The sequence below is a fragment of the Mesoplodon bidens genome (genome assembly GCF_964165515.1).
Source record: "Mesoplodon bidens genome assembly, chromosome: X".
NCBI lineage: Eukaryota > Metazoa > Chordata > Mammalia > Artiodactyla > Ziphiidae > Mesoplodon > Mesoplodon bidens.
The window spans coordinates 70,993,122-71,006,212 of NC_138163.1; the positions used below are offsets into that span (position 1 = coordinate 70,993,122).

Consider the following 13,091-nt stretch of genomic DNA (forward strand, 5'->3'; position numbering starts at 1 on the left):
ATTTTGATTGGAACATTTAATTTATTTACATTTTAAATAATTATCAGTAGGTATGTATCAATACTTATTACTATTTTGTTAATTTTTTCTAGTTGTTTTTGTCTTTTTTATCTTTCTTCACCTTTTGCTCTCTTCCCTTGTGATTTGATGATTATCACTAGTGTTATGTTTGGATTCCTTTCTTTCTCTCTCTCTCTCTCTCTCTCTCTCTGTCTCTCATGTGTGTGTGTGCGTGTGTGTGTGTGTGTATGTGTGTCTGTTTCAGGGTTTTGCTTTGTGGTTACCATGAGGTTCGTATTTCACAATATATATGATTATTTTCAGTTGATGATCTCTTAAGTTTGAACTCATCTAAAAACCCTGCATTTTTATACCCATCTTATGTTTAATGTTTTAACATCATATTTTGCATGTTTTTTTGTGTGTATTTCTTAACTACTTTATGTGTATTTATAGGTGATTTTACCACTCTTGTCTTTTAACCTTCCTAGTAGTTTTATAAGTGGTTGACCTTTATTGTGTCTTTGACTTTACCAGTGAGATTTTGCCTTTTGTAATTTTTATATTTCTAGTTTTGGTCTTGTCTTTGCTACTTAGAGAAGTCCCTTTAGCATTTCTTGGAGAGCCGTTGGTTTAGTGATACTTATCTCTTTTAGTGCTTGCTTCTCTGTAAAACATTCTCTCTCCTTCAAATCTGAAGATAGCCTTGCTGGGTAGAGTAGTCTTGGTTGTATGTTTTGTCCTTTCATCACTTTGAATACATCACTTTGGCACTCCCTTCTGGCTTGCAGGTTCTGCTGAAAAGTCAACTGAAAGTCTTATGGGAATTCCTTTGTATGTAACTAGTTGCTTTTCTCTTGCCGCTTTTAAGATTCCCTATCTATAATTTTTGCCATTTTCGTTTTAGTGTGCCTTGGTGTAGATCTCTTTTCATTTAGCTTGTTTTGGACTCATTTGCTTCCTGGACCTGGATGTCCATTTCCTTTCCCAGGTAGGGGAAGTTTCCAGTTAATATTTCTTCAGATGAATTGTGTCCCTTTCTCTCTTCTCCTTTGGGACCCCTACAATGTGAATATTAGTACTCTTGGTATTTTTTCCAGAAATCTTTTAAAGGCTATCCTCATTTCTTAAATTATTTTTTTCCCTTTTTCTGTTCAGCTTGGGTGATTTACATTATTCTGTCTTTCAGTTCACTGATGTGTTTCTCTGTATCATGTCATGTACTCTTGATTCCTTCTTAGTATTTTTTTTATTTCAACTATTGTATTCTTCAGCTCTGTTTTATGGTTCTTTATACTTTGTAACTCTTTGTTACACTTCTCACTGTGTTCATCCATTACTCTCCCAAGTTCATTGAGCATTTTTATGATCATTACCTTGAAATCTTTATTGGGTAGGTTGCTCTCTTCCACTTTGTTTAGTTCTTCTTCTGAGATTTTGTCTTGTTCCTTTGTTTGGAACATATTCCTCTGTCTCCTCATTTTGCCCAGTTCTCTGTGTTTATTTCTATTTATTAAGTAGGTCAGTCATGTTTCCTGATCTTGGAGAAGTGGCCTTATGTAGGAGATATCCTATGGGGCCAATCAGCATACTCCACTCTGGTCACCAGAACTATATGTCCTAGGGGTGCCCCATGTGTGTGCTGCGTGGGTTCTTCTGCTGTGGTGGGGCAACTACTCTGGGTGTGCTAGCAGGCAGGGCTGGCTCCCAGCCCAGTTGGTTGCCAAGCCCTGTGTTGTGGTGGCTTCCAACCCACTGTTGGGCAAGACTGGGTCCTGTCATGACTGGCTGTTCAGCCCCAGTGGTCCCAGGGCTGGTGCTGGCTTGCTAGTGGGTGGGACCAGGGGCCTAGGTGACTGTCTGCAGGGTCTTGGGGGACCTAGGGCTGGTACCTCACCACTGGTGGGTGAGGTTGTCCCAGGGCAGCTTAATGTATGTGCCTATGGGGCTTTTATTTTTATCTTTGTTTCATCATATGTAACATGTCTTTTTTTCTTTTCTCAGTTACTTTTAAAGTTTTCTCTGTCTTGGGTTTTCAGCAATTTGGTTTGATGTCCCTTGCTGTAATTTTCTTTATTTCTTTTACATGGGGTTCACTGACCTTCTTAGATATGTGGGTTCATAGTTTCCATACAATCTGGAAATTTTAGAGGCATTATTTCTTCAAATATTGTTTTCTTCCCTCTTACTTTCTGGGACTCTAATTGCAGTTGTGTGCTTTGTCAGTTGAAGTTGTCCCAGAGCTCATTGATGCTCTGCTGTTTTGCTTCTTTGTTTTGCACTTTTTTTTTCTTTTTTATAGTGTCTATTGTCATGTCTTCACCAGTCTTCTTACCTGCCATCTTAAATTTGCCATTAATCCTATTTGGTTCTTTTTTTTTTGTCTCACAATTTAGTTTTCATTTCTGTTTTATTTGTTTCTTTTTATATGTTCTATGTGTCTCTACTTAACTTTTGAACATATATTTCAGTTGTGGGTCAATTTTGATTGATTGATTTTTTTCTTTTCATATTGCATTGTATTTTCCTTCTCTTTTGTATGCCTTGTAATTTTGGATAAGAAGCTTGACATAGTGAATTTTACCTTGGTGAGTGCTGGATGCTTTTGTATTCCCATTCTTGAGCTACTTTCTGAGTTAAGTTAGGGAAAAGAATTGATACTTTTGTGCCTTCCTTTTAAGATATTTTTAGGCAGGACCAGAGTAGTGTTTAATCTAGGGATACTCACTACTCAGGCAGGTTTCTTTCAAGTTCTCTACCAAATACTCCATGAATATGAAATTTTCCAGTCTGACTGGTGGGAACAGGTGATATTCTTCACCCTGCATGATCTCCCATTTCCTTCTAATCCTTTCATACAGTTCTTCCCATGACCTTTGTTATTTTGTTCACCACATATGGGTTTGTGGTGAAGACACTTGAAAGAGACCCCCTACAGGGTTCTCTCTCTTCTCCTCTTACCTCTTCATTAATCTTTCTTGCTCTCTCTGCCCTGGTCTTCCCTGACTCTCAGTTCTGCCTCGTCACCACAGGGGATCTTCCAGGCTCTGCCTGAGTTTTCTTTACCTACCCAGCATCCTGAAAACTCTTTCAAGGTTCTAAGCTAGAGCAATCATAGGGCTTACTTGATTTGTTTCCCATCTTTTAGGGGTTACTTTCCTTCATTGCCTAATATCTGTTCTCTTGAAAACTGTTGCTTCCTATATTTTATGGGTATTTTTTTTTGTTTGGAGGGGCTGGGTTTCAACCAGGTGAGTGAATCCAGTTCCTGGTTTTACATCTTGGCCAGAGGCACAGAAGTCCTGGGAACTTTAATCATTTTTATGGTTATCATTTATGTCTGTTTTATTGATGTAATTCACTGTTATGTTCTTTATAATTTTTTTTTCATTTCTGCACATATGTTCTTTTTCCAATAGAATTTTTTATTGGTTGTTCTACTCCTCTACATAGTTTCAACCAATTACATTATTCTTCAAATTCTGACATTACAGTGTAGTCTTTGGTTTCTCACTGCTTCTGCTAGTGATAAAAAGTTCACAAATGCTTTTGTTTCTATATTAGAAGATGTTTGTTAAGGAGAGTTTAATTCTCCTTTCTATAAAAGATGCTTCATAGAGAGTTTATTTTAAATTGTTACATCATTTAATAGATTTAAAATTGTGTTTTACTCTGAGGTTATATTACATTTAAACGTTTTTATTACAACATAGAGAAAATAAGCATATTCACATTTACTCCGATGAAAAAATATATGATATTCTGACCACTACAATGCTAGCAGTCAGCTGCTAACCTTGAATTTATGTTTTGCTTTCTTTAGTATTTTATACAGTAAACCACCAGTTACTGAGCATATTAACAACATGGGACCCTACCTTCTATGATGTTGTATCTGTATACAGATACCCTTATACTTTGGGGCCCAGATTACCAACAAAGATCTATAGTTCCTTTCTCCTCCTGACCATTTAGCACATTCCACCATAGTTCCTGCTACTTTACATTTTTCTCCTCCCTCACTAACCACATTCCAGTTACACAGAATTGGTATCCCCTGATTTTAGAATGGTAAATAAGGATATACTGTATTTTGAAAAATCTGTTTTAAGATTCTCTTCTGACAGTTAACTATGCAGTATATGGGTTTTGTTTTCCCTAATGATAGGTCAAATAAAACAGATTGCAAAGCTATTAATGCTTTCATAATTTGAGAAAATGTGAAATGATATATTTTACTAAAACCTTTAATATGTAGTTTCATGTATGTATATATATATATATATTTTTCATTTTAATTTAGGATTTGCTTTCCCATATGCTGCATATGGACCCACAGCAGCGGTACACTACAGAACAAGTATTAAAACACTCATGGATAACCCACAGAGATCAGTTGCCAAATGATCAGCCAAGTAAAAATGATACATCACATGTTGTTAAGGTAAAACAAACGTTTTTAAGCACCTTCTAAATGCTTGATACCTAATAATGCCATTGCATGCCATCCACTGATGACACATATAATTACTTTAAAGTATATTTTTTAAAGCTATATTTATAGATTTTTTGTGTTTTTTTTTTGCTTTTTTAAGTAACAAACTTCTTTACCTACTGCCTTACTGATGATAAATAAAGATTTCTTGATTGTATTTGATTTGCTTTTAAGAGACAATGGGGCTAGGAGCAGACTAAATTCAAGTATTGTATGGAAACAAAAGATGGCTAGTGGTTCCTAAATAAATAACCATTGGTTTCCATATTTATAGACATTGAACCTAGATTTTAAAGTTTAGTGTCTTATCCATTAATCTGTTGATGGACACTAGGGTGTTTCCATATCTTGACCATTGTGATATTGCTGGAATGAACATGGGAGTGCAGATAATCTCTGAGGGTAAAGAAATTGTGATGTGTGTGTATGGAATATATTATATATAATAGAATATTATTCAGCTTTTTAAAAGATCTTGCCATTTGCAACAACATAGATGAACCCATAAGACATTATTGCTAAGTGAAATGATGTAGACACAGAAAGAAAAATAGTACATGATCTCTCTTATATGTGGAATATAAAAAAGTCAAATATGTAGAAACAGAGAGTAGAACAGTGGTTACCAGGGGCATGGAGGTGGTGTAAATGGGGAGATATTGGTTAAGGCATACAAAGTTACAGTTATGTAGGATGAATAAGTCTAGAGATCTAATGTGAAGCCTGATGACTATAGTTAATAATACTGTATTGAGTACTGGAAATTTTCTAAGATTTCAGGTGCTCTCATCACACAAAATGTGATAACTGTGTGAAGATAAAATATGTTGATTAACTTGACTGTAGTAATCATTTTACTATAGATATCTAAATAACATGGTATATGCCTTAAATATATAAAATTCCTATAAAAATAAGATTAAAAAGATATTTAAAAGCAAATTCAAAGAGTTTTGAAAGACTAATAAAAATAATACATTTTAGTGTTTTAAAAATTTGTAAGAAGCATAGTTATTGAAGTAAAAAATATACAAGCAATCAAGTGTTAATTAATCAAGGGAACATCAATGCACAGATTAAGGATTCTCAATTATTTTCCTGGGGGGAAAAGTTGTATTCTAGTTAAATTTCTCATGATATAATGTGGAAGTTTTCTTACTTCCAGAGATTGTTACTCATTTTGTGATATTTCTCATTATTTTAGGGAGCAGTGGTTGGCACATATTCTGCTCTGACTCACAGGACCTTTCAACCAGTCCTAGAGCCTGTTGCTGCTTCAAGCTTAGCTCAACGACGGAGCATGAAAAAGCGAACATCAACTGGCCTGTAAGATTTTTAGTGTTCCTCAGCCAAACTGGAGGAATAAAAATTTAAATGTGTGGCTTTTTGTCTAATCTTATATCAAAGGCATTGTTTTCTACTACATTACTTGAATATTCTGTTTAAGCTTCCTTTTTATAAGGGGGAGTGAGATAAAAAAAAAAACATGTACAGGTCCACAATGTTCGTACTGCTTTGTTTTTCAGTAGTGTCCAAGTGTTTATTTAAGTATAAAATTGGTGTCTACAAGGTCCTACCAACTTCTCTGCATACTAACTTCTAAAGTTCCTTTCAAATAAAGTTACTTTAATAGTTTTTCTGGTTGTGTAAAATAATGGTTTGGGGAATCATTACCAACTATTAAGATGGAAGTATAATAGTATAATGCCAAGCAATGTCAGTATTTTTTAACATTAGATCCTGAAAGGGTAGGCTTCTTTTTTTTTAAGAAAAACAAACAAAAAATGTATTGTAGAAGCATATTGTGTGTAACCAAAGGACTCCATCCATTTGACTCTCTGTAGTTACTAAAATGTAAACATAGTAGTTTGGTGCCAGATTAAAAAATCATTTGTGCTGATATGTGAACTCCTAATATGGTTGGATGCCAAATTTTACAGAAGAATTAAATCACAGATAATGTGTGCCGACAGACCTGTGTATTATCCATAAATGGCCTCATCTAGAAATAAAAGTTTTCATAAGGCTTCTGTAAATTTTACATCTAATGGAATTGTAGTACAAGTGAAGAAAGTTTTAGGCAAAGGCTTTATATTGGTGTTGTAATCTACTAAATAGGTCATAGTTAAGCCTTTGAAAATAAAGTACATGGTGTTGGCACTACCTTGGTGTTATGTAAGCTGACTTTCAAGTTAACCAATTGGATTTAATTATCATCTGTCCCTTTATAATGCACTACACTGTTGTTTTTTGGACTTCCATGTGCTTTGAATTACAGTGTAGCATATTAATCTATCTTTAAGCCTATGGTCATATAGTTGAAACTTTACTCTAGTGGACTTGTGAGCTTAGCACACATGATATAGTTATAATGCACTTCAGTAAACTTTAGATAATGCTTCATAATAGTTTACTTCAAAAAGATAAACAGTATTTTAAAATAGGAAGTAATGTTAATGATCTGCATAAAATTTGAACACATTTTAAAATCATATTTATAATAAAAAGGTCTGGCCAAATTTGTCCTATTATTAAATTTTATGATTCAGAACCACTGGGTAGTATGTATTGTTTTCTCTAAATGATGGAATTTGAAAGAATCTTTTTGTGTTGTTCAAGAAAATACCATTACTACTACTTTAAATACCATTAGTACTACTACTACTGCTGCTACTGCTACTGCTACTGACAGAAGGAACTCATGAATGTAAACTGGAGGATATTACACTTTTCTTTAGTAAATATAAGTGATCTACTTGTGCATGCTTTGTATACTGTTTGCTGTGTATTTTATTTTGCTTAGTTCAGAGAGAGGTGATTACTGAGTGCTAAAGTATACAATTTAGTCTAGGAGACTTGTAACTTCAGTATTTAATAAAAGAAACTATACATAATTCTCTTTATAATGTAAGTGATGTATATTCCATTCACAAAGGTCTATTTCTCGTGGGTGATATATAAAATTATGTATCCTTATTTTGAGGTGTCTTTTTGCAATAATGGAAAGACATTAAAGAGCATCTAGCGTTACATATAAAACTACTTAGAAACATACTGGGATCATATCTTGTAGATTTTTATGACCCAGTTTGGCTTTTTCTTTCCTCATTTTGCTTTATTACTAGAAGTACTTGTGTGTGCCAATTTGTGTTCTTATATTCTGGCTTATTTTCCTCTTGTCATTATCTTGTTTGTGATGTTATATCTTCTTATCAGAATTGATATGACAAACTCAGAGGTATGATTTTGGTGTTCAGCTTTTCAGGACAGAGATGCTCTTTCCGTGTATGCTTTTGTAGTAGTAGAAATAGGGTAAGTTAAGTTGGAAAATGAAAAATGACCATAAAATAACTTTCAGTCTTTCCATAATCAGTAGTTTTTGAAAGTAGATGATCTTAATTTTTCAATGAGTTTGCTCAGAAAGGTCATGTCATACAGTCCCTTCGTGAAAGGAATGTGATCAGAAATAAGCAATGAACAGCATGTTTCCTTATCACTCAGTGAGGATTGACAGTGTATAAAAGATGCAGATGTGCTAGTGGATTTTCTCAATAATTGTGAGAGCTTTCTTCTGGAAAATTCGAACATGGTAGCTTAACAACAGTAGTAGGGGGCAACCTTATTATAAGGGAAAACTTCAAATTACACCCTCATTCTGTAGAAGGAACCCAGGTAGGGATGCCTAATCATGTCTATTTTGGCTAGAACTCTAGAGCAACAAGAGCAGATATGAATGGGACATTTTTTGATGGGATTATTACAAATACTTAACCAGTATATACAAATCCTTTCTTTGAGACTTTAGAATACTTTGGTTTCTAATGGATTTGTGAACACTATTTTGCATTGCTTTTCTTTCTAGTTGATGGTTCTTGGTAGTATTTAATCATAGCACAGTTTGGAGTTTTTATTGTTGTTCTGGAAAGGAGAGGATATTGTATTGTTTTTCTCAAAGGGAAAAACCAGATTTGCCCAGATAGACTTTACCATCTATTGTCCTAAAGCACATATTATTATGAATAAACTCAGGAAACCATTTGTATGAAAATTAAAATGTAGTGCTGGTATTGGTGATTTTGTGGAAAAAAAAAAAACAATGGTTTTAGTTCTTTCATGAAAATCAACCTTTAGCCTATTTTCTTAGATCCGTGAATGCCTAAACTTTGATTTTTGTAATTTATTGCCATTGGTAATTAAACATAGCAAAGCATTTTGCTAGCACCTCTGGTTAGCCCAAAGGGATTTTATATGTATAGGCAACTTGAAACCTTAAGAATAGATGCTTGGTGTTTATAACAGGGGTCCCCAACCCCCCGGGCCGCAGACCCATACCGGTCTGCAGCCTGTTAGGAACCAGGCCACACAGCAGGAGGTGAGTGGTGGGTGGGCAAGCGAGTGAAGCTTCATCTGCCACTCCCCATCGCTCCCCATCACTTGCATTACCGCCTGAAACACACCCCTACCCCGATCCATGGAAAAATTGTCTTCCATGAAACCAGTCCCTGGTGCTAAAAAGGTTGGGGACTTCTGGTATATAATGTCTCCTCTTTGAAACATCATGTTAAAATAGTACTTCCCACAGAAACTTATTCATAGTGATTGAGTAGCATCTTCCTGACAGTAAGAGGCCCTTCATATATGAAGACGGAAAAGAGACACTTACCTTGGCTTTAAGATCAACTAGAAAACTTAGGCTTTAAACTTGGCAAAGTATGTCTTTGGCATTCTCTACATTCTCTTCCTCCTGACTTTCCAGCTCCCGCATGCTATCCTACTTGAGTACCTCACAGAGGACTCCAATGATTAAAGCTTAGTCCAGAAGGATTCTGAGCTCCAAAAGGAACTCTACCCTTCCCCTTCCCTGAATCAGAACTTCCATTCTCACAGAGCAGCCATTTTCAGCTAAAAAGGTGAAAGGAAATCTATTTTATTAAATTAATTCACATTTTTCTGTAAGTGGCTAATAGATAATTTGACATTTTTCAAGGAAGATGCCCATTAATCAAACGAGTTTCTAGTTGCTGGATTTTCAGGAAGTCTAGCCAGATGAGAATCATTTTAAAATCAGTTATTATCAGGGAAGATATTTTGGGGCAAGAACTTACACAACGTGCCCCTAGTATCAGATTATCCAAAAAAAACTGTCTTTTTTGTGGGGTTTTTTTTTTGTTTTTTGTTTTTTGTTTTGCACAGCTCCTTCCTTACTACTTCTCAATCTACATTTTCTCTTAAAAACTTCCAAGCTCTTTCATCACAATGAACTTCACAATGAACTTCTATGACAGAATGGTGTGGAGGGAGGCAGTTGTTGTTAAGCCCATATTTATCTGTATTCTTGTTTCTCATATTACATTGTCCATATAACATAAGTAGTCTCCCCCCTAGTCCCATACTCTATTCCTATTTTATTGATAGAGCAACAAGAGCACAGAAAGATTGAATGCAAACTGTCAGTGCAGTCAAAGTCTCCAGATCCTTTGACTAGATTTCAGGACACAGAGAACCTATTTATCACAATGTTATTCCTCAAAAAGAATGCAAGCCATATTAAGTATAGATTGGTCAACTACACTTAAACACCTTTAGAACAGTTTCTTACATTTCAAAGCTTATTCAAGTATTTTTGGCATGTATCTCAAAATGAATGATTGCTGAAATTAACAGAATAATTCAGTAGTGTGCTACCTGCCTTCCTATGCAAGAGTGTAGTGTCATTGATAGTAATTATTATCAAATACATTATTATCAATGCATTATGCTCATGGATGCACTGTTCCTGGTTTTAGTTGTACAATATAGTGAAGTCCATCATATAATTTGAATGAAATGATAAAGCTTGATCATCTAAAATTCATTTTGATTGCTAATACTTGAAGGTATAGTAAGCTCTAAATTATAGGCATAAGCTTCTTTGAAATATGAAGGAAAATAATTTTTATAATATAGAAATTCAAGATTGCTTAGTTAGTTAATATTCCACAAATTATGTACCTTTTAGTTTATTGACTAGCAAAAAATCTTAGCTGAATGCTTAGGAATATAGACATATATATATATGTATATATACATATATATATGATGGACACATTAGAATTTGTTTTATATTCACATTTCTAAACCGTGTACAATAGAACTTCTTTGGATGACTTTTGCTTTCATTCTGTTTGTGTAATAACATGAACTAATTTACTCTTCAAAAATGTCTTATTAAGCATCTAATTTTATGTGGGACAGTCCTAGAGAATGTACAATGTGCAATTAATTTCTTAATAAATTGTCAGAATGTGACCAATTAGATTTATTTGCTTGTTTTCTTTCCTATCAACTAATATTTATCAGGTCACATTTGAGCTCTCCTTTCAAATTCTCTCCCTCTGAAATTGATACCACTTATAGCAAAAATGTTTGTTTTTTAGTATGATAAAATCATTTTTAACATCATGGAAGCAGTCTATCAAGAAACAACCATTTTAAAAGTTATACAAGGGAACTTCCCTGGTGGTGCAGTGGTTAAGAATCCGCCTGCCAATGCAGGGGACATGGGTTCGAGCCCTGGTCCTGGAAGATCCCACATGCCGTGGAGCAACTAAGCCCATGCGCCATAACTACTGAGCCTGTGTTCTAGAGCCCCTGAGCCACAACTACTGAGCCCACATGCTGTAACTACTGAAGCCCGTGCACCTAGAGCCCATGCTCCACAACAAGAGAAGCCGCTGCAATAAGAAGCCCGCACACTGCAATGAAGAGTGGCTCCAACTCGCTGCAGCTAGAGAAAACCCGCTCATAGCAACGAAGACCGAAAACAGCCAAAAATAAATAAATAAATATTTTAAAAATAAATAAATAAATGTTATACAAGAAACTTTGACTAAATATCCAAACGCAAGCATAGTTTGGAAATTAGAATTTATTTTGCATTAAATTCTATAGTACAAGAAAAGGAGAAAGTGGTTTTCCTGTGTTTGAATTTTTTTAATAGTAAATAGTGTTGGTAGTTGTGAGCTACATAGAATTTATGCAGAAAGAGCATAGTTTGCTATAGCCACAGTGGGAAAAAAAAATTGTCCTGCCAACACTTCCCAAGCACTTTGGGATTCATCGGCTTATTTTCTGATGTAAGAAATATGATATTTACTGAATTTTTTGCACTTCTCAAGACAGAAATGGCATTAAGTAGAAGTTGTGTGTATATTTGATTCACGTGTACTTAAAAACTTAAAAGCTGAAATTGAAAGAAAAGGTCCTCAGTAGTCAGATTTTTTAGTATTTTCTTTTTCTGCCTGTATTATGGAGTTTATACCATAATATATTTTTAAATGTTTTCTTTAAAATACTGTTCCTTTTGACATTAAAGTTTTTGTTGTATTACATTTTTTTTATGTTAAGACCAAATCCAGTACTTCATTTTACAGTGTTTTTCCCCCTCATAGTGCTGCTAAAGAAATAGCTATCATTTTGAATTTACAGCATGCCAAACATGACATAGAAATTTTATTTATTTTTATTCTTGTTAAAACTCTGTGAGCAACATTTATCAAGATATGTTAAATTACTGGCATTCTCTGGGTACTAAATAAAAAGGCTGCAACTTTCTAACATTTTACATTAGACCTTGCTTGATCATTTATGGATATAAAATTGTGTCAGCTTTTATACACACGTATATCTTCTTGCATATTTCATTGAAAATTGCTATACATTGTTCAGGAGCCAGTTGTAAAAATGGCATATCAAGATATCATTTGTTTATGCATATAACCTTGATATTTGAACTGTAATATTTTCCCACTTTAGGATTACTCTTCTAATGTTATTAAAAGGAATGGGAATTCAAGAAAATAAAGATGAAAACTTACAGTATTTTTAGGACTTATCAGGAGAATGCATCTGTCTGTAAGTTAAGGTGACAACTTAATCTTTTCTGCAGTAAGGACAAATGAAAATCTTAGTCTCTAAGTATTGGAAAATGTATTTTAACGTTGAAATCAAGTAGAATAACAGAAATTCTATCCCCTAACATTTGTAGGCCATGTTAGGTTTTAGCAGCTATGCATACACATATAGAAACGTAATTTCATGTGAGGTTCAGAAATGCATCTAGAGCCTGGCAATCAGAATCTCCATATACCTCTTCTGTTTTTCTCAACTTCCTAAAAGTAAATAGATAGACCCTAGTGCAACTTTGGGAAGTCTTCAAAAATTGCTTTCTCATTGGCCACATCTTTTTCATCACTGTTATGCTTTTGCTTCTTTCATGCCTCCCATCTCCCCCATCCCTTAATAAAATATCTGATCACTGCTTATACATCATAATACTTTAAGCAACTTCCTCCCACTCAAGTATACTTCATTCTGCATTTGTCTTTTAAACATTAGCTACCAGGATAAAGAATGCATTTTTGTTGACTGGTGCCCTGAAATAACTTAGTCCTACCAGGCTCAACTTGATTTAATCTTCTTAGGTTGACTTGGAGGGTAGGGTGAGGGGTAGAAGAAGCAGACCACAGTTTGTTTCTCCCATGATTCCCCGAGTGCCCTCCTATTTACTTCGAGAGATAGATTGAAAGTGTTGGGGACCTATTTGTGAAGGTAGGGT

General features: G+C 34.6%; 1 protein-coding gene across 3 annotated transcripts in view; it reads left to right on the plus strand.

Annotated features, from left to right (window-relative positions):
* The window catches only part of RPS6KA6 (ribosomal protein S6 kinase A6), a gene marked incomplete at both ends in the record, with an annotated part of 161,943 nt that extends 156,118 nt beyond the window's left edge, over positions 1–5,825 (plus strand). For all 3 annotated transcript variants that reach the window (XM_081221584.1, XM_081221586.1, XM_081221585.1), the window contains 2 exons: positions 4,304–4,444; positions 5,700–5,825. In XM_081221584.1, coding sequence (XP_081077710.1) covers positions 4,304–4,444; positions 5,700–5,825 — 267 coding nt within the window. The remainder of the gene's footprint in view (positions 1–4,303; positions 4,445–5,699) is intronic.
* Positions 5,826–13,091: the final 7,266 nt, after the last annotated feature.